General features: G+C 38.0%; 1 protein-coding gene across 4 annotated transcripts in view; it reads right to left on the bottom strand.

Annotated features, from left to right (window-relative positions):
• Positions 1–23,354, bottom strand: part of arhgap21a (Rho GTPase activating protein 21a) — a 128,800-nt gene that overhangs the window by 25,417 nt on the left and 80,029 nt on the right. For 3 of the 4 annotated variants that reach the window (XM_039666642.2, XM_089125875.1, XM_039666640.2), the window contains 5 exons: positions 12,454–12,546; positions 9,922–10,000; positions 8,634–8,688; positions 4,482–4,505; positions 1,614–3,597 (listed from right to left, as the gene is read on the bottom strand). In XM_039666642.2, coding sequence (XP_039522576.2) covers positions 1,614–3,597; positions 4,482–4,505; positions 8,634–8,688; positions 9,922–10,000; positions 12,454–12,546 — 2,235 coding nt within the window. The remainder of the gene's footprint in view (positions 1–1,613; positions 3,598–4,481; positions 4,506–8,633; positions 8,689–9,921; positions 10,001–12,453; positions 12,547–23,354) is intronic. The other variant, XM_039666641.2, reaches the window with a different exon arrangement.

Raw genomic sequence — 23,354 nt, 5'->3', positions numbered from 1 at the left:
GGAATCAGTTGATGATGCAAACTTAAACTTATTGAAAGTTATGGGGATTTGGCTTTTTTTGGTATTGAGAAAATTTTTTTATATCATATATGTGTGAAGTCTGTACATCTTGGGCAATTGAAACAAAGACTGGACACTAAATGGAGGACTGTGCTTTCTATTCCTGATGAGGTATATCCATATTGGAGATTATTGTACAAACCTCCAAGAGATGTGGAGACCTTCAGTGGAGGGTATTGCATTGTATTATTGCCTCAAATTCTTTTGTTTCAAAGCTTAATGAGACTGTTTTACCGATATGTCCTTTTTGCAATGCAATTGACACTGTTTTTCATATGTTTTGTGAGTGTCTTAGACTTTGTTCATTGTTTGAATTGTTGGGTGAAATCATTGTAAAATTGGGTTTTTCGTTTACCAATAGTCTATTTATATTGGGTTGCCGATACAGGAAGTCTTGGCAACAACAGTGTACACTTGCCAATTTTTTAATAGGACAAGCTAAACTAGCAATTTTTAAGACGCATCAGTGCAAAAATGCTGGAGAGGATGTAAGCATGGTGTCTCTTTTTAAGTCTTTGGTGAAGTCAAGAGTGATCATTGAATATACCTATTATCGTAACACCAATAATATCTCTTATTTTGAATGGAGATGGGGGGTTGGAGCAGTTCTGGTGACTATAAGTGAATCAGGGAATTTGGTTTTTAATTGGTGATTTTTGTTTTGTTTTTTATTTATTGGATATTTTTTGTTTTGTTTAGTTTATTCTTGTAAATTAAAGAGTGTTTAAAAGTCTCTCTCTCTCTCTCTCTCTCTCTCTCTCTCACACACACACACACACACACACACACACACACACACACACACACACACACACACACACACACACACACACACACACAGTACCAGACCTCTAACTACTCATCACTCCTCTCTGCCAACTTTGTTTACATTGAGTTGAGCTGTTCATCCTGCTGTTATTACGGTTAACATCATAAAACCTCACTGTTGTACACCACTTGATCTAAAGCTCTCTATGCAAAGCCTGGCCCATTGAGAACGAAGAAACAGTGTGGCCTTTTGTAGGATTTATCTGAGCAATAAAAAAGCAAATTCATCAAGACCTGCTCTAGTGTGGCAGCACAGTGGACTAGACAATGACAGCCTTGTGTAAAAAGTAGGGAGATTAAGTTCAGATGTTTAGTTAGATGTTAAGCTCTGAATAATATAAAACAGTGAATGTTGAGACAAAGTCTTTTCCCTGAGTCCCATCAGCTGCTTAATATTATAAACAGAGATACAGCAGGGACACATGTTCTGAGAGAATCACTTTGCTAAACACACTACTAACACAACATTTTACTTATACGAAAATTAAGCATGCAAACAGCCAAAATAGATGCAACTGGCATATGCAAACCCCCTTGACTATATAAACGTATACATTTTTATATGAATTTGAAAGATGCTGGAACTACAGGACTAAAAGTATTTGAAGTAAAGTAACAAAAAATGTATTAAAATCATGTTAACCTTTTCAAAAATCAGACAGACAGAACAGTTGCTATAGCAACAGAATGTGTGGTTATATTGTATAGTTGAAAAAGCCTCTCACCAATGAAGGGAATGGAGTCCAGTGAGTCATCAAGGTTGCTTGAAAAGGAGGTTTTACACTGGTCTCCTAGTTTCCTCATGTGCATTTTGCGTGGGGTATTGTTAGGCAGCCAGCATGTGTTGGAGACTGCAGGTGGTTCAGCCACTCCCTCTGTCTCATTCACCGCCAGAATGTAGGAAGTGTGGCGGATGGGTTGAGATCCAGACTTCTCCCTCCGAACAACTACTACAGTAGCGTTTGGACCCTCGATGCCTTCCACCACCTTCTCATTGGGAGTTTGTGGTTCTATGTACCCAGGCTGCTGAGGAACCGTTCCATTACTGTTCAGTAACTGGTCAGGCTTGGATCCACCTTGCTTTGTTCTATTGGGTTTAGTGACGGCAGAACAAGAAGAAGAGCGATGTCCACGGGCTACCTCTCTGACAGGCTCCTGAAGGCTGTCAGCCCGCCCCCTTGGCTGTAACTGCTTTGCATTGTGGGGCATGTGGTAGGCAGTGAGCTGTGTTCTTTGGTCTTTGATGGGGCCTGTGTTGGAACTACCAGTGATGTGGCCTTGTATTGAGGCCAGGGCAGAAGCTATATATGAAGCAGCAGCAGTGGAAGGGTCTGAGACATTTTTCACAGGTAGTGAGGGTCTGTTTATGGAAGGTGCAGATGTGTTACCCAGGCTTTCAGCTCTGGAGGAAAGCAATGAATCTGTACCTCTGCTAAAGTGAGGGGTGATAGGCAACCCTGGGTAACTGCCACCTCGTCTGTCTGGGCTAAATACACCCTGTGTTCTGTGAGGCACCATGCGTAAGGAAGAAGACTGCCGGCATGCTCTTGCCTCATCCCCTCTGTGCATGAGTAACCAATCCTCTGTCTCAGTTCTGCAGCAAGCCTGCCTGTCCAACATGGATGTCGCATTTTCATTCTGTCTGCCCAGATAGTCACAAGAATATGCTCGCGGTTTCAGCACACCTGTGGGGGCCGACGGGAGGGCATCCTGGGAAGCACTGCGGGGCCAATTCCGTGCAAGAGCAGTCTGTTCTGAACCACCAAGCATCTCATGAGAAGAACTACGCAAAGGCTGCACAGTAGATACCTGGTAACTCCGATCATGTGAGGCGCTCCTCCGCCTCAACTGTGATCCAGAAAAGCCTCGTGACGGCGTAGCTGTTGTTGACGCGCTCTTCGGCTTGCTGTATTCGCCTGTACTGGATGGGGATGCAGCTCGTAGACTGTCCAGGCGTTCCTGAATAGTCCGGGAGCCATACATGTAGAGTCGTTTGTTGTCAATGTACTCTTTGTAGGTGGTGTAGTTCCTCCAGTCAATATTCTGATGGGGAGAGCAGGGGGAAGGGGTGGCTGGTGGAGGAGATGGTGTGTAAGGGGTGGGAGAGGTGGCCGATGGGAAGGCTTCTGCTGTTGTGGTCAAGGTATGTCTGTGGGAAGATACAGGCTTCCTGTCTATGCAAGTCTGTGCTGTTTTGTCAGAGAACCCAGTGGGCTCCGCAGTTCTGTTGGGTTTGTGCGGTGATTGTGCTGCTGCCCCAGTTGGAGATGAAGTGACTGGAGCTCTGGACCTGTTAAAGCTTGGGTCTGTTGAAACCGCATTCTGATTCTCCTCCATCCTGTGGCAGGGACCAGCCCAGGCCACATGGGAAGATTGATCTGTAGTTTCAGGTGACGCTACCATTGTCCTAACGTTCTCATTAAATACACGCACAACAGTTTGGGTCTTGGGGACCTGAGAGGTTTGAGATGGGATAAGGGGAGATACAGGTATATCAAAGCGGCAGCCTATGTCAGGCTTGTGGCATCGATTTGCTCCTTGTCTGGTTCCACATGATGCCTCGGCAGAGCATGATGGCTCTGACACCTGTGCCATGGCCAAGGCATTGGTTTCTATCCGTGGGTAACATATTGGGGGCGGTTCGGGGATGTTCTGGGCATTTCCACTGTATGCCTCATTTCCTTTGAGGTACGCATCTTGAGAATAGGCCTGAAAAGAATGGAAATTTTATTCAATATAAAGAATGAGTAACATTACATGCACTAATCAAATACTGAAATGCAAAATAGATTAATTGCAAACAGAGTTAATGTATCAAACGTAAAAAAAAAAATGTTACTACTTTACTATTTATCTAGTAAATACAGAGGGGAGGTTGACCCCATGTCTTTCTCTAAAGTTCAAATGCATCCCAGGAAAAGAGAGAGAGGGGGAAAGGTCATGTAGCCAGGCTCAAAAGCCTTAACCTCAAGGAGGGATTAGGTATCAGAGGCTTACCTACCTTTAGCTGAGGAGAGAGAGCAGTGCGTAGACAAGAGGAAAAAGCGAGAGGAGGGCAGCCTTTCACCGAGCACTCAACAGACACTAGTAGCTGCTCTGTTATCATCTTACAAAGTCAACAGCCAACTAAAATCCTTAAGGTCAAAATACTACATAACATTCTGCTCAGGATATTACTCAATTTACAATGCGTCTTCTTATCGCAGGTCAATATATATAGCCGTCTCAGTGTGCATATGACAGAGCTCAGGCATTAATGAGAGTAAAGACGTGATAGCTGGACTTTTGACTCTACACCTGAAGTGTCGAGTTACACAGACATGTCCCTCCCTCTCTCTCTTCCTCTGTCTGCTCCGCCTCTTCTATGGAAATAAAGATGACTCAGAAGCCAACAAATTTTAGGGTGCAACCTCATGGCAGTGGAATAAATTAGGAGAAAAACGTGTTTTGTGATTGAACAAGCATATACTGTACCCAAGCTTGCAGTTCTTAAGATAGGTAAAGACTGGATTTTAACAGACATTACAACCAGAAAAGGGCAAAATTACATAACAGAAGAGAGGTAGCAAGTGACAGGTTTAGCTCCTTCTTACCAGAGCTGTGATATCCCTGGAGAACTGCAGCCGGAAGGTAAGATTGACAGCGGGAAAAACAAAGGAAGAAAGAACAGGAAAAAGAGCAATTGTGAGGGAAGATGACAAGAGGTCTACAGGTACACCAGAAGCAATCAGCCCCTATTCCAGACAGTGCTACTGTCATTCTAGTGCAGGATAAAGCATGCTATAAATACACAGTGCAGCAGAAAGAGAGAGAGAGAGAGAGAGAGAGAGAGGGAGAGAGAGGGAGAGAGAGAGAGAGAGAGAGAGAGAGAGAGACTACTGGAGGCCTGCCAGTCCAACACCAGAGATGAATCAGACAGAGGAGGACACACTTGAGATCAGAGGGGGACAACTGCTGCTCTTTCCAGAAGTGTTACTGCGGCTTTAAACCAAATAAAACTTTTACAAAAACTCACACTCAGGCTGCATTCCCTAGTGAGCATTTCTTAAAAGAACCACTTTTTAATAATCGTAAGAACTTTTTTTCTACAATAAATAACTTTTTGTAATGGAAAGGTACCATGGATGTCAAAGGTTCTTTATGGAACCATCAATGCCCAAAAAGTAGCTTTATTTTAAGAGTGCTGTGACTGTCCGCACAATTCTGTTCTTTTCAAATGGCAGCTTCATTAATAAGGTAGTCCACAAGTGGTCAGCCAAGACTCATTGCTTTCTATACCGGGAAGTTATTTTGTCTCTCAAATGTGACTTCTACGACCACTTTCACATTGGGTTTCAAGGGGATGTCTGTCACTATATCAATAAAAACATGTATAAAACTGCTAGAAATTATATTCTAATGATTTTCTCAAACAAAAAAGTGAAGTTAGTATCCAATATTTTTGACAAAGTACACATTATCTGGCAACATGGATTTAAATGTAGCTAAAGTAGCGCAATGGAAGAAAAAATGAATTGCATCTACAAATAAGGCAAGCAAATGGATGGACATACATTTAAATCTATGCCTGCTACGAGTTTGTCCTTTACGAGTTTGTCCTTTTTGTGAGCTTGTCCTGTGTTAGTTTCACAGTCAAAATAGGCACTTTGCAAGGTGCTGCTTTGGATCTGATCAGCTGACTACTTTGCATACAGTACTTGCCGTTCCCTGAAGTCCATTAGATATCTTCTGCCAACGATTCCCAAGCACACACGGTAATATGATCCTTTTTTTTCTACCTCTACTCGACCTAAACCCATTCTTTGTGTTTTAAAGCTACACTGTGTGATTTTTACCCCCATCTAGCAGTAAAACGGTATATGACCATCCAGTGAATATTAGTTTCTGTTCCTCTCAATTCTGATTTCGTTTTAACTCCTACGGTGGCCAATGTAGTCCAAGATTAGCATGGCTTCCAGTTCGACCTCGTCCATGAGTGTTAACTCAAACATAAACGCGAAAGGTGAAGCTTGAATTAATGGGTGTCCCTCTTTGGCTAATGTATTTTCAAGATGGAGGGGCATTAGAACCCCGACATTAGAACCCCTTAACCGTATGTATTTTCAATGGCATATTATACACTCACGAGAATACTTTATTACTTGAACGAAGTAAATATACATTAATGAGCACATATATTTTTGAAAGAACTAACTGTTTTTAGCTAAGAATAAACTAAAAGAGTTACACAGTGTAGCTTTAAGCTTGTCATCAGCATAATTTAAGGCAATTTTAGACTACAGCTTTTACCATAAATGTATGTGGTAGAAAGCATGCCAAGGCTCAAACTGTGATTGTAAATCAGGGTCATTCCACCAAATATTGATCTCTGAACTCTTCCCAAGTTAAAGCATTAGTATTGTGTTGTTTGATAAAGGGAATAATTGACAATGGGCTTTTATTAGAAAATAATGCACACCCAGGGTGGTAATACGGCCATATTTTTCAATAACTCAATGGCCAACAGTCAATTATTCTGTTTATATACTATGGTTACCACACCTCAAAACATTGTTCCGATTATGTATTTTAAGACATTTGTCAGTTTTTTTCTCCTTAAAACGCTTTTGTGTGTAGGCCTAATTTCTTACACATCTAATCCCATGTAGCTTCTAAATTGATTTGGGTTATGGTTATTTGGTCCCACTTTATATTAAGTGGCTTTAAGGACTATGTACTTACATTGAACAATAAGTACAATGTATTATTGTGTTCCTGTTGTATTGTAAAACACTTTTGCTGCTATTGAGATGTAATACGGGTAAGGTTAGGGACAGGTGTGGTGGTATGGGTCGGTTTAAGGGTAGGTTAAGGTGTGAGGGGAGGGTCAACTGTGTAATTACTAATGTAATTACATAAAGTAATTATGGCTGTAATTACATGCTGGAATTTTAAAATATAAGTACAATGTAAAAACATGTAAGTACACAATAAGTCCATTGTAACAAACTATTAATTTCAATGTAAGTACATAGTACTAAAAGCCACTTAATATAAAGTGGGACCGGTTATTTTTCTGTTGTACTCTGTAAGGACATTTGAAAAAACTAAAATCATTTGGCAAAGTGATGTGGAACTATAATGTGAAGATAATGTGTGGAACTTAGAACGTTCGTCAACCAATCAGATTCAAGCATCCGCACCGTTGTATAAAAAATTAATATAAATGTGTTTTCTTTGAGGTATTCAATGTATTTTGAGGCTTTTGATGACCAAAGAAGACTGAAAAGTTTATGAGGGTTGATAAAATATAAGCAATATTCCTAATCTTGGATTACGATTAGAGCCAGACCGATATATCGGCAGGCCGATATTATCGGCCGATATTAGGCATTTTCCGAATTATCGGTATCGGCAGTTATAATGGCCGATAAATGAATATTTTGTATCATATTTTGATAATGAATATTTTAACAAAATTTGTGACTATCATGTCCAGTTTTGCTGCTGTTAAATAAGCCGAGAATGAAGCGGAATTAGCTAGTAATAGTTACATAATGTTGTTACAGTGTAGTCATTTTAACTTTTGACAATGTGACTGAAGTATTTCTTTAATAGCACGTGACAGTTATAGCGATGAGACGCATCATCTCTCCTTGGCCTGTTATATTGAAAATGTATGTTTTACAATTTGTTGCGTGTTTCTGAAATAATAATTAAGAAAAAATATCGGCCGATATATCGGATTTTAAAAACCAATACATATTTGTATCGGACTTCAAAATCCTTTACCGGTCGGGCTCGAATTATGATTGTTTTTGTTGTTTTTTTATGAAAAAAAGGCATTAAATTACTAATCTAAAAGTAACAATCATAAATATGTTTAATCTAATAAAAGAATGTGTGATATGATATCCTTCTCTACTGGAATCAATTGTGAGTTAATATATTCTCACGAGTAGCGTTATTGGTATGTGGTACAGATTTGTTGAGTGTATGCAGGGTTTCAAATCAGTCACTTATGAGGAACATAGCTGCCTTAGAGGGAAGATCCCTATGCAGACAGTAGAACACTGTAGATTTTGGAAGAGAACTTGTTGCTAGAACTGCTTCCTGTTAGCTGAAATAACAAGCATGACTGTCATTCCTAAGTCTTAAACTCTAGTTTGGATGGACTCATTACTGTCAAATCAAAAAGTGCCCGAGGGCTCCACAGTGGAAGATAAGTTTATGTGGCTGGCATGTAACAGCCTGAGATTTGGAGTTTCATCTGGAATGTGCACAGATATGAGGTTGGCATTACGTCCCTTGTTCTGAGGAAAACCTCATTATAGCTGAATTCAAAATAAGCACACACACACAGGCGCCATCACGCTTCTCTGCTCCGCTGGATCACTGAACTCTGCCTGGAAAAGCATCTTCACCTACGCAAACTGGTGCCATCTGTCTCCACTGCTCTGCTTACCTTCCAATTTCCTTTAAGCAAATTCCTTTTGTTTAAGTAATTTCATCATTTTTTTTCACCCAAAAAACTTCAAAAGCCACATCTTTTGACCACAACACAATGTTAAACTTAAAAGGACATTACTGGCCACAAATTAAAAATAATAATAATTCTCTCAAATAAGAATTCAGACAAGTTTAACCGATCATGGTTAACTACCCAATACAAAGGCAAATAAAGCCTGAGGATTAATCTGTTTGCGGAAGAAATTATGATTTTTTTTGAATGTGTGACAAGTAAACCCATGAGAAATTAAACCTACCAGCTGTAAAATGTCTTCATCTTTTGGCATTACACAGAGCTCCAGAGATGTGTCACTGCAAAGAAACATTTTGAAAAAATAAACTGAAAATAATATTTCAGACGAATTCATGAATACAGTCATGAGTACAGTGTTTTTTTATGATATTCAAGAACAAGGAAGAACTGCTGTGTTTTTACCAAATAAAATTACGCAATAAAGAGCATATTCATTAAACTTCCTCAAGGATTAAGAGATTTATTTGGAAGACTTAGCAGGAACAGATAATCAACCCACAAAATGAGCAAAAAGGGTGCATATGGATACAGAGCAGCACGTATTCCTGGATTAAGTATCTTATAAAATTTTATTTACGTTAAAATCAAAACCTACAACTAGTTACTAAGTCAAGATCCTTACCTATGAGGCTAACATAGACTCACTTTATTCCAGACACTTGACCTTTTCTCGCAAATTCTATAAATAAAAACTTTCAGGTTATGGTATATATATATATATATATATGTATATATCATATATATCCATGTAATCTTTGCCTCCTTCTCTTTCGATTCCGACCATATGTTTCAAGAGCCAGTCGTTTCAAAGAAATCAATGCGAGTTTCTAATGTACACCATTGACTATTCAGAAAATGACGAGGGGAAGGTTTTCCGGTACGAGAAAAAAAGGATGAGGGAAGGATACCTCCATAGAAAACGGCTCTTAAAACACGATCACCCACCAGAAAATGACGAAAAAAACATTCTTAAGGTCTTCTAAAATAATTATGAGCTACAATTTGCAAATATTTGTACTTTAAGGGTTTAAAAAAAATTAAATAATAAAAATTCTTAAATATAATGTTAGAATTTAATGCTCAAATGAGCAATTGTCAATTAAAAGAGTGTATAGATGCTTATACAACATAGTTATAAAGATTAATATGATTACTTTACCAACTTATAGTTGTTAAAATGTATGTGTTTTATATTAGAAATGACTCCTCCTTAACTGTCTGAAACACAGCGAGTGGAAATTTTCACCGTGAGTCCTCGTGGTAATCCGGACACTGCGTCTCCTGGCAGTTTTTTCAAGATTTCTCTAAAATGACTAGTCCAAAATGTGTCAATCAAACTTTGAAACGTGTGGAAGGCACGTCCCCAGAGACAGACGAGCCAATCAGGTTTATCTTTCAGCGGGTTGATATCTTACAAGACGTTTTACTGTGCAAAGTGTCCGGAAATACAGTGAGTCTACATTACACCACCCCTCAGGGGCTGGAACAAGCAGAGCAAGTTGCAACATTACCTGTTCTGGATAAGGGCGATTACTTGGGAATACGTCTTCCCAATGATGCTTTCTCCGTTGACTTTTACAATGCGATCCCCTGTGGGAAGGAGAAACAGGAAGAGAACCAGAAGTAATAGTTCAGTTATTTTAAAAATACGTTTTTTTTTTGTTGTTTTTTTTTTTGTTGTTTTTTGTTTGTTTTGAAATCACAGATTTGGACAGGAATTCAGAACCCTGGAGTAAGTATGTTTGTTCAGATATGTTGACCGTTGTGTGCTGAAGATGAGATTCACAGGAAACCAACCAGAGTGAGCCAGCAGCGAGATATTGTGGATAATTGTGGGAACATGTGTTCTGGACCCTCCCAAAAGTCTGTCCACTGAGACCAACATAGTAATAACTTCTCAATGTTTATTTGGGTCCAGACTGATCACACTTACATAACACTTCAGCTGCTTATGAATAAGTCCTGCCAATGCATTTTGGATGCTGGCTGATGGTATATGACCTCTTGTCTGGTTGACCTCCAACTGTTTAGTAGTGATGCCTTCATGCATCAGTTAACCACAGATTTGTGTCTAAAGGGGGCTGACAAGCAGAATGTGTGGTCTATCTGTGCTATTTTTATATTTGCTGGTATATACAGTATGTGTCAGATGGATGTATTTCGTGAGCTTAGAATTATAAGGTTCTATCTCCGTTTAGGGTAGTTCTGAGATATTGAGCATCAAAGTTTTTACATCCCAGCTGGCAATACTGTTATGTATAGGGTTGGGTATCGTTTGAATTTGAACGATTCTGATTCCGATTCCGATTCCTTGTTTCGATTCCGGTTTCTAACGATTCTCGATTCCGATTCTTTTAGGAGGCAGGGTCAAAAAAGTTTAGCTAACCTTGCTAACCAACGGTCTTTCTGAAGGAAATACTCCTTCTGTAAAAATACTCCTTTTGTCACAAATTTTGCATTTTGCCGAGATTTCGTTATTTTTAGAAAAGCGAAGCCACACTTTGGGATCGCCGACGTAAGGTACTCATGTTCGACTCGCGTGGTTATGCCAACACTTCCGGTAGACGCTTCTTCGTTGGTGTTGTTCAGCAGTTTCTTCTTCCGCTCGGCGGACTGTGAATATCGAAACTAGGAATCGAAATTTTAACTTTTGAACGATTCCGGGAAAAACGAAAAGCTAGTCTCGGTTCCAATCGATACTCGATTCTCGATACCCAACCCTAGTTATGTAGTATATTTTTTTTTACAAAAATAACACCACACAGGCATTAATAAACACCTAATGGATCAGATTATGTCAAAAACTCAATTTCGACCAAAAGTGGAGATAGAACCTTTTAATTCTAAGCTCACGATTTGGATTTTAGAAACGTGCCCTATTATGCTATTTTAAAGGTTCCTAATTTTGTTTTCGAGGTCTCCTACAACAGTTTTACATGCATCTAAGGTAAAAAAAAAAAAGTAATACATAATATAAATTGCAGAATCGACTCTTTTCTCATAGTGTCTGAAACGGTTTGATAAAGGATGCCGTCTCTCTAAACCCCTCCTTTCTGAGAGCCTACTCTGCTCAGATTGGTCAGATGACCTAGTCTGTTGTAAATGATCGGAAACGAAAAGCCCACTACCATATCTGTATTTCAGCTCCAGAGGCTTCCTCAGCACTGGATACACAGTGATAGTAACAACGTCCGTTTTACCGAATCAATTCAAGCTTGAGTCCTCATTCTTTGGAAGTGAATACAAAGCGGATTTGTTTTCGTAGTGAAGAAAACGGTATCTTCTCCACATGTCAACAACAAAAACCAAACTCAGACCTCAGTAAAGACTACAGTGTTTGAGGCCGGGTCAAAGTAGACATTGTTCGTAAGAAGCTAATGAAGACCATAGGCTGGCATTATGCATATTTGTTACAAACCTTTGCAGGTTCAAGCAGGATATAAGCTGGAATTACTGATGACTCGTTTCAGCGGGTTCAGAATTGGTACTTTCTTTTGGGAGACATTTATCTCTAAAAACCTTTTACATTTACACACAGCTATATTATAAACTACATGAAAGGTAATATCAGAAAAAGCATAATAGGGGGACTTTAAGACGGTAAGGTGTCAAAATACACCAGTACTGATTATAACTGTGATATTTAAAACAAATAAACATTGATATCAGCTTAATACTACACATACATTCATATCACAAATAATCCAGCAACTATCTGGTTGACATTCCAATTTAGTTAGTGGCAGCTGCGCACATTAACGCTGGTTGGTCACAATATTTAGCTCGGCTTCTGTAACCGAGCTTCGGCTCCTCCCTATAGTTGTATTTTGAGAATGTGATTCATTGGCCAAAAAAAAAAAATCTGACTGATATCATCATTTAGATTTTTTCCCCAGAATTTCTATAGATATTGTGATAAAAACTTTATTGTGAATTCTTTTGGCCAAGATAATCATCTAGTGAAAATCTGATGTTACGCTACGCCTACAACAATCAAATGTGAGCATTAAAACATGTCTCGAGACTTGTGCAAGAACCAGTACCTGTGCAGAGTCCAGCTCCATGTGCGGGGCCGTCCTCTTTCACCTGCTTGACAAAGATGGTGTCCATTGGCTCCAGTCTGTTCCGCTGTCTCCCTGATGGCACGAGACAAAAAGCAACAGTCACTTGAGAATCATCAAAACAAAAAAGTAAGCAGGGAAGGTTCACAAAAAGGTGGAATATCTAATAAAACCTTGTCAAGCCTTGGTCATGTCCTCTCTTTTTCTCGTGCATTTTCCAAATGAAATCGGTAATATCGCACAGATTTATAATGCACAACGAGACAGCATGTTAATCTACTGTGCTCTAGTCATGCTCACTGAATCCTCTGTGGCAATCTCTCATAATCTGATCTGAGTAAAGCATAAGATAATATAAGATATGCGCATGCCTACGTGTGAGAGTGTGTGTATGCACATATTTGACGGGGCTAGATCATGCCGAGAGCCGCATGCCTGTAGGGATATGTGTGCTGTCTGAAGCACTAAATGATGACTGAACGCCTACATTATGACACACTGCACTGATTAGTATGCAATATCTAATATAGACGCTATACACCATATTGTGAGTCGTAAACATTTACCAGCTAACTCGTCTGTTACTTTTGGACATTTTGTCCAAAAAAGAATCTTACTCCATTCTACATAGAAACGGGATAACAAAGCCTTTGAAAAAGGGCATCTTCTCTGGGACAACTGCGACAAACTAACGTATAGAATTATTAGCTTGCTTAGACCAACAATGAATCTGAATGTTTTCATCATTTTCTATGATGGAGGAAAATCTGTATAATTCTTTGGAATGTATTTTTTTTAAATAAATTTACAGTATAAAATAATCAACGCATTCTCATCCTTTAGCGTCATATAGATGGCGCTATGACAAAACGGCACTATACTACGCATATGGCACCCGTTATCGTTAATAACACGCGGTGTGATGGGTAAGTTTAGGTGTGGGGTAGGGTAGGGTAGTCTAATATTACGCTAAAGGATTTATGATGCCTTGGATTTGCATGTTATATTAACAATAAAGGGTGCCATGTGCGTAGTATAGCGCCGTTTTGTCATATAGCGTTCTATGTGACGCTAAAGGATGAGAACGGGCTGAAAATAATACACTTCTATTAAAAATATTAATTTATTTTACGTCTGTAAAATTACAATACTAAGATTTAAGGCTGTCTTCATTTATTTTGACAGAACTCATTCTTTTAAATTGATGGAAAAACACAGGAAGCCCTTAAAGTCAAAATAAATCAAAATCAAAATCAATACTAAGGTATTTATTATTAAATTATTTATCTATTCACATCATTGTTTTAAAAAAATGTTTTTTAATTCATGTGTCCACATAAACTTTAATCAAAATAACTTGCAATGACATCGCTTCTCTTTTCCAATGACTTGTTTGCCGGTCCAAGGGCGTGACAACCCGACGACCAATAGCAAACACTGAGTATTTATTATGTTAAATCACAGCTTTTAGGCTTTGATACATTCACAATATCTGATTTATTTCCATTAATCGTGCAGCCCTAGTGGAATATGTTTACCACAGCTTACTAACCAAATGAACACCAAGCAAACACCCAAGGGGCAAGAGATGTGTAGCTTTGCAAATGTCTGCTGTTCAAACTCTGCAGAGAGGCAGATTATGTGCTGACCTACATGTAGTTTGGGATCAGAAAGATTCAATCCACACCAACATAGTACAAAGTGCTCTGCAGAAATGATGAAATGATGTTTGCACTGATGCATCTTACTTGTGCTTGCACTAACATATAGCCACACAAAAACTCAGTGTTTAATGTTGTTACACTGATGTGTGGTGTCAGGCTCCCTCTACAAGCACATGAGGTATTGCAGAAGATTTTCACCATGTACTGAATTATGTAACACCTTACTGGCCACATATAATACTGAGCATGCTCTGGCTCTGACATACTGAACATCTGAGTGTGTATGTACATATATTCGTTTCTGACTATAACTTATTTTTTCTAGTTTTTCAATTCTACAAAATGAATGTTTAAGTGTCAAATCAATAGTATTTATATACTGTAGCAATTTATAAAATACAGTCTAATCTAAATGAAATAAATGCTACTGCTGCAATAGTTTCAGTCTCAGCTTCAAATATGTCACTATGCCACTAATGAGAAAGCCAAAAGAAACAGTGGCAGGAAACCAAAATGAACTTACAGATAATACAACATTAATTAAAGTGTACTTAAAGAGTACACTTTTATGACTATAGATATACGTTTAAAGGGTGCAATTTGTAATGTCAGTTTTAGTTTTATTTAAAGTACATTTTAAATCATTATGTTTTAAATTCCCACTGTCAATAATCGCATCCCATAAAACTCACCTCTGATCACCAAAATTACACATTTAAATGTTGTTGTTTTTTTCCCATTCATGCTTTAAAATAGCTTGAATGTAACTCTACACTCATGCCTCATTTAGTGTATGTGGTTCTATGAACATGCAAATTAGCCCCGCCTCCACTCACTCACACCAGCTTAGAGATCCACTCGTTGATGATCACACATTGACCTGATTGGTTACAAGGTAGTTCGTGATGTCAGAAACACCAGCGATTTCAAACCATGTTTGTCTTTGGTTCACCGCAAATATTCAGCAATGGTGTCGACTCATGAATTTGCACATGGTTTGTCTTAAAGCATATTAAAAACACCACAGACATATAAACTAATTTATAAGCTTGATTTTCTTTAATAATTTAATTTAATAATCTTTTGTCATCTTTAAAGAAGTACAATTATTTTGATATACTGACTAACAAACTAAAGCACAAGCATACACTTTAACCATATTCAATAGAACAATAGCATTTATTTTTAAATGACATATTTAGAAGTGAAGAAGTATAAAGTCTTACTTAAGTGAAGTTTATAAACTTTTTGGAAATATGCTGAGTGTACTTCTGAGTGTATCACTACTGTTTATAGGGGTGATGAACCGAGAAATCAATTTTTTCTTGAGCTTTTGGCATCTAAGAGGTCATCATATTATAAGAACATCCTGTAAGTTTCAGAACTGAAAACGTCATTGTTAGTCCAATAAAAGCTTTTATTGACACCAGGCTCAGCAAACGACTCGTTTTTCAAAGTGGGGAACTATGACGACAAAGAGGATAAAACACCACCCCCGCAGAAGAAGATCTAACGACCGGTTTAGCCCCGCCCACCAATTCGCACATTACACGCATAGCTAAATAACAAAGATGCCTGGCGAATCATTCCGGTTGCCATTTTACAACATTGGACGTTTTCAAAACAATTTCCCCCACGTACACCAAAGAGGTGAGTTGAAAAACTCATTATAATATGCAAAACTGTTCTCCACTCACAGCATTGGGAGTTTACTTACAAGTCTTCAGTGCGAGATGCCCATAAAAACCGAACATTTTTCAGCTAGGCTCAAAACTAGCGTACAAAATAGCCTATTACTTATTCATTTTTAAGTTTTTGAATGCAAAAACCAAGCAAACGTCATAAGTTGACCTCAGACAACAATATAACAAGATTTAAAAAGCCAGTTCATGACCCCTTTAATTTGGAAAAGCTCAAAGGTCAGAAAGCAGGATTCCCTCAGCCAAAGAGCTTATCTAAGAAGTCAGGTAGAGAAGTTGTGGTATGAACAAAATCTTTTCTCAATAAATTGCCACAAGGATGAAAACATCATGTGGGCCAAAAAAAGCCTTTTTAACTGAGTAGCCCTGGATACTGAACATTAATCCATATCCTGTAGAGGGCAGTCATTCATAGAGTATGTGCAATTGAAGGCTCTAGTAATGGGACACCACCAATGGCTCAGTACCAGACCAGGAGGTTAATATTTTATTCCATTACATATGAATTGTGATCCAATCTGATTACTATTGGCATCTCTTGAGAGGCTTTGTTTAATATGATATGGCTCATCCTCATCTATCGAATCAGGCTGCCAAGACTAGACTTTTATTGGCTGTGCTTTACTGAGAGGTGAATGCTCCAAAGGATATCCCACTGATACAGTTACACTATTACAGCCATCGACTAACGGGCAGTGAACGTTAATCACGATATCTGTGTAATGGTCATTTCAAAGGTACTTAAACCTGCAACGCATTTTCATCTTTCTGGAGCTTGACAACCACTTCCTCATTCACTTTTGTTGCACGGTAAAGTGCAGCATGAACATTCTACTTCGTATTTCATGGTACAGTGAATAAATTATGATTTTCTGAATTAATTTTAAAGTGTCTTTACAGAGTCAAACGGCTGCAACTCCAGTCCGATGCGAATGTGTCCACATGTGCGATGATGTTTCACACTATAGCCTCTGTGCCAAATTCTCTGCCGTCCCTCGGGTGACACATTCAAACATGCTAGAGGGCAGAGGAGGGCATGCTGAAAACCGTCTTTGTGTGGACAGGTTTGTGTTGCCCCCTCAGCGTCTGGAATCTCTTTTGTTAGTCTGTGTGAGTGTGTATGAGCTCAATAAGGAATAAGGAACAATTCTCCCACAACAAACACACTGCTTTTACTGGCCATTTGCTTCTCCCTAGATTATAGTATAAAACTAAAAGCCCCAAAGTGCAGTTCACACCCCAGTGTTCTCGTCTACAGAGCTCTTTCTTCTTTCAGCGTGAGGTGTACAGTAAATGACTGATGCTTTAACTTGAACCACACTCACCCTCAAAACCCAGCCAGTTTCAACACACAATATGAATTATTGTGAGAAATCGAAGTCTGATCTGCTGTAAGCTTTCGGAACTCAAACCGCAACCTGTGTTGAACGAGTGTCAGGGAGTTTTCAGGGTACACGGTGCTCTAGGGTTTGTGTGGAGAAAATGAGTTCAACCCAAAACCAGGCTCTGTGGGAACTGCCGTATACCCAATGTATACCCAACTCTGCTCTACTGTAAATAGACCCTGATATGATCACAGTGAAGTTCTTCATTCTTAGCTCGGGGTTAAAAAAAATAAATAAATCACCAACAGCAACAAAACACCTTTGCTTTAGCCTGAAATAGTTCCACATGACATCACATGCATTCGTTGTTTGGAATAATTCGGTTTTTACATGTTTTTGAAAGAAGTGTCTTCTGTTCACTAAGGCTGCATTTATTAAATACAGTACAAACAGCAATACTGTGTGATTATTACAATTAAAAATAACTGTTATTACTATTATCCATGTTGAAAACTGTTCTTGCTGCTTGATATTATTGTGGAAAACATAAAACATTTTTTCAGGATTCTTTGATAAACAGTACGTTCAAAAGAATAGCATTTATTTAAAAATCTTTTGTACAGTAGTATTCTAAATGTATTTTTGTCACTTTGAAAGAATTTAATAATCCTTGGTGAAATTAAGTATTAATTTAGTTTCTTTTACCGTAGTTAGTTACCTCCAAAACTTTTAAAAGGCAGTGAATCATGGTTTCCACAAAATATTAAGCAGCGCAACAGTTTTCAACATCAAAACTAATAAGGATTGTTTCCTGAGCAACACATCGGCATATTGCTTGCAATAATTTCTGAAGGATCACGTGACACTGAAGACTGGAGTAAAAACTCAGGAAAACATTACATTTCAAATATTTAAATAGGAAACAGTTTATTTTAAATTGTATATAAATAAATGTGTATGTACAATTACAATTAACTAGTTGCTTATTATCATATTCTACATCCCTTAATCCACCCAATAGCTAAACTTAACAACTAACTTACAAACTATTAATAAACAGTAATTAGGAATTTATTGTGGAAAAATTTGTAGTTAAAGTTACAATAGGCAGGACTTTTGCAGTAAAATATCCAAAAACCACTAGGCCAATGTTATACATTTTGTTTAGTTGATTGCTTACAATATCTCAAATGTTTCCAACTATTTGAAAACCATGAGAAAATTGCGATTTTTAACCAAGGAAACGGGGCGTTTGAGCAGGGGCGAGGAGTCGCCAGTCAATGACGTCATATCCGCGCTACCATAGATATCTATATAAAGGCTAGATGTCTCACAGCGGAGTATTTATCGTGATGACCGGCGGCCATCTCGTCACAGACAGGCTTTCTGGCGGGCTCTGTGGTATCTGATGTAAGAAATACTCTTATCTCGTTGAAATCTTGACGGATTTACAAACGGTTTGGTTTCTTACAAACGTTATTATTAACGTGGCAATAATTCTGGATGATTATTTATTTATACACCTATTATTCATAAGTATGAAGTATCATAACCACATCTCTGCCGTTTATAACAAACCAGACCGTTTGAAAATCGGTAGAAAATTGAGCAAGTTACGGTGATTTAAAAAGTACATGCACCATTAAAACAATGTTACCAGTGAGCGAGCTGCCTGTGACAAGATGGCCGCCAGGTGCTGACGTCGATCTCCATTGGCCAGCAGCATGGACGAGATATCTAGCCTTTATATAGATATCTATGCGCGTTACCCCCGGTTTCTGCCAGGTTTGACGTCGTACTGCAATAGTAACCATGGCGGCAGATGTGGACAACTAGGTCGGTTATTCCCGTTATGCGTGCTCAACAGCGTGAGCATCCCTAGCAGGGTGTTGTTCAAACATTATGGACCATGGCAAGCAGACTTTGAGACAAAAAGAGGACTAAAACGTAGATTAACATCTTTGGAGATGCAGAGAGCTCCACATCCGCGAATAACTTTGACTTGACAGAAATGCAAGTGCTGCATTTTACTTGAGCAAATCAAAGTATATAAAACTAATCAATGTTATAGTTCAACATGATGAAAAGTTAGAATATGATCTGTAGTTTATTCTCTAATGTTAATCTAGCTTAGTCTCATACAGCCAACAAACAACCTAATAACATTTAACACACACACAAATGCCGTTTAGTGTGATAGTGAAACTGTTAGTACAAGTAAAGCAGCGCTGCATTACCTTAAGTTTAATTCCTCTAATAAACTGACCTGTGTAAGAAAATTCAGCGTGTAGTTCGCTAAAATTAAGTGTCCTTATCCTTTTATACCCGTGGGACTCGCGTTGTGTGTGGCGCTGGTATACGTCTAACAATCGCGCCCTGCTTCATACTACATGTTAAAAACATCAATGTATTCACTCATCCATAAAAGATCCATCAGCTTGACGACAAGATCCAATGCGGAATATACATCATTAATATACGTCTTTGTTATGGTAAGAGTTTAGCGACCCCTGGTGGCGAAAAAAAAAAAAAAACTTCCATATTGTACCTTTAATAGTGATAATTGGACCCTAATCTAAAGTGCACAGAAACTTCCCTCAAAAAAATTAAAAATGTAATTATTCCAAACGTTGAACGGTAGTGACCGGGGTCTTTAGCCTGAGACATTCAGTGAAATAACTTTTGCATACAAAAAATCAAGTTAAATCTTTATAATATCACCATCTCCAATTTGATTGGCTGATTGCACCGATTTGATACAATGAGCTGTGCCAAACTCTGCTCCATATTCTTTTCTCGAGTATTTTCCACTCTCTCTCTTTGACCTAATCTTTCCTCTTTCTTTTTTTTTTCCGTCTCTGTGTGTGTTATTTTGGCTAAAGTCTCTCGTGCGCAGCTGGCCCTCCTGTTGTTTTGTGTTGGATAATGTTGTTTGGCAGCGGTTGGGAGGACGCCCATTCCCTTGATTCCCCTCAACATTACACAGCAGGGCCAAATTCCTGCACAACACAGCACTGACTCTCTCTTTCTATCTCTCACTCTCAGACAGAGGAGGGAGGGAGAGAGGGAATGAATAAGGAATTGGACTTGGTATGCTGCACAAGTGTAAAATAAAGTCATGAATGCCCATCTTTCATCTGACTGACAGAAACTATTGTGAACAGAAAACTAAACTACTTTGCAAACCGTGATAGTATTATAACAACTCAGATGATCCATGAACTTATATGAAAACTATTTGAAATGTAATTCCCTAATATACACATATGTGTTTCATTCAGTCTATTCTAAATGGCTGGTAATTTTATTTGAAATCCAGTATAAAAACCAAACACATCCAATATATTTAACACAAAACATCTGGGTAATACATCAATCCATTACAGAGATCACTAGTGACCAGTCATGTCTGGCATTAGCTTTACAGTTTTTCCAACGGTGATACCAATATCTAGAGAGCATGGGAATAGACAAATATATAAGCCAAGTTTGGATATTTTGAGATTATCTGCATTTATTTCCACATTAAATAAAGCAGTTTAATAGGTTTCTGAGGCTTAATGTGTTTCAATAGTTTTTGCTATGATATTGAAACTAGTACAGAGAATGGTGAAACGTTACTGGCATACCAACTACTAAAATGTTGGTATGATAACACTAGAACACAATATCTAGCAATAAAAATGGTTCTTTTAAACAAGAGTCAAAAGATTTCAAATCATTTTGAAAAAAAAAAAAAAAAAACATCTTTTATCTAATATTCAGTCCCTCCAGAAAAACGCGATTATGCGATCGCTGAATTCAATGCAAAATCAGCCAAAGTCCGCATATTTATGCGGGGGCCGCATTTTTTCAAATACACCGCACTTTCGCCGCATAAATTGCCGATTTCCGTGCAAAATATGCGGGGTTTGCATAATTTCATAATCCTCGCATTTTCGTTGCAAAAAAGTCACATTTATCTTTGCAGAAAGTTGAAAAATGTTGCGTTTGCTTCACACAAGAGCAGCCATTTCCCCCTGTTTCCATGGGAACGTTATGAAGTGACACAATTACGCGACGCCAGACAGACTCACGGAGGCGATTGACATCTCACAAATCGAACTCGTATAACTGTCTGTCACACGTTCTACTGTCACATCGTTACTTAATAAACAACATAAGATAAAAGAAGTAGCATCAAACAGAAATTACCCGCACACATGGGTTGTTCGAGGCGCACATATAACACTGCAGAGAGTTCAACAGGGAGCGCGCAGCCCTTAAAGGGGCCACACCTTATTTACACTCGTTACAGTCTGAAATAAAACAAGATGAGAAATTAAATATTCCCAGCACTTTCTATGATGTAGTATGCTTGCTTATCAAAGGAAGTAATAAGAAATGACTCTTACATTAGCCTAGTGAGAACAGGATGTTGGGGGAATCACTTTTTTTCTCTTTTTCATCAAACCGCAATTTTTGCAAGTTCCCTCAATTTTTGCAAATTCCTGCAATTTCATCGCATAAAATTGCATAAATATAAATATATATTCCATCGCATTTTTTAAGAAAACGGGCCATGTAATCAATCAATTTTTGCCCGCAACAATCACAAAAAAACTCCGCGTTTTTCTGGAAGGACTGAATACTATTATGGTAAATGTTATATATAAATCGCAAATTTTTTCACCAATTTTTGGAAATTACCACCACAAAATCAGTCATTTTGATCGCAAAAATCACAAAAAAAAAAATCGTGAAATCCTGGAGGGACTGAATATTAAATGTTTTAAGTGGATAGTTCATCCAAAAATGAAAATGGCATCATCATTTACTATTGGTCACTCTTAATGTCCGTCTGTGGAATTTGCAAATATTTAACCAATGAAAGTGTTAAAATAGCTTGTGGCTTAACCCCGTAACCACATTGGATCCTCAAACTGTCGGTGAAGACTCATAATTCCACCGTCGTCTTTCGTGAATGAAGTACCACACATTTTGAACCATCACTGCTTGTTTGCAAAGCAACAATTACAATTCGATTCAGGGGTTATGATGTGAAAAAAATAATTACACACACATACATATATATTAGGGCTGTCAAATGATTATTCGTGATTAATCACATCCAAAATAAAAGTATTTGTTTACATTAAATGTGGGTGCACTGTGAATAATTATTTTATTTATATATAAATACACACACGTGCTTGTTTAATAAATATTTCATGTATATACTGTATATAGATTTATATATAATTTATATTATATATAAATAATATTTTTTTCATAAATATACATGGATGTGTGTGTATTTATATATATATATACAAAATAATTATGTAATGTAAACACAAACTTTTCTTTTGGATGTGATTAATCGTGATTAATCATTTGACAGCCCAAATATACTGTATATATATATATATATATATATATATATATATATATATATATATATTGGGGTTTTTTGGGGTGGGTGTATACTTACATATACATATGTATGTCTCATACATCTATTATTTAAACACAAACTTTTGTTAGATCCAAATTAATCACGATTATGGGATACAGTATTCCACATACTTTGTACTGCTGTATAATCCTGCATACTGCACACAATATACATAATACACATTGCAAAAAAAAAAAAAAAAAAAGTACAAGTATGGTATTACAACACTACACTGGACCTGTACATCTGTAATCATCAGGTGCAGAAATATAGCGGAGGTTGGGGACAGCTGCCAAACTTTTGTAAAACAGGAGAGCCAAAAGCACATTGTTTTTGGGAACCCAGAGCTCTCTTATTTACGAGCGTTCTCCATATCTTCTGCAGTCAGGCAGCACAAGTGTAATAAAGCAGCGGAGACACTAGAGTTGGTGTCTGGAGTGCATCCAAACCGAGTCTGGCCCCTGCGCGCAAGGTGGGGATTTACTGGTCCTCCAAGAATCATGCAAAATTCTATTTGCTTGTGCTTCTGCTCCAATCCCTGTCCTCATGAACAACACCCAAAACATTGGCAAGAAAACAAAATGAAATGAAAAATATCTGGCATGTATTTTTATAGAAAAGAAAAAACCAATATTTGAACAGATGTTGACTTTTTTTTTATTTTTACTGCATATTTTTCAACTGTAGCAAAGTCTTAAAGCACAACACAATGGGGATCATTTCCTACGAATGATCTGTGACGGCTGATATGTTTATT

Source organism: Pimephales promelas, chromosome 22 (genome assembly GCF_988280905.1).
Source record: "Pimephales promelas chromosome 22, fPimPro1.hap1.1, whole genome shotgun sequence".
NCBI classification, from domain to species: Eukaryota; Metazoa; Chordata; class Actinopteri; order Cypriniformes; family Leuciscidae; genus Pimephales; species Pimephales promelas.
Note: the sequence above shows the minus strand (reverse complement) of the source record. Positions and strands in the feature narration are given on the sequence as shown.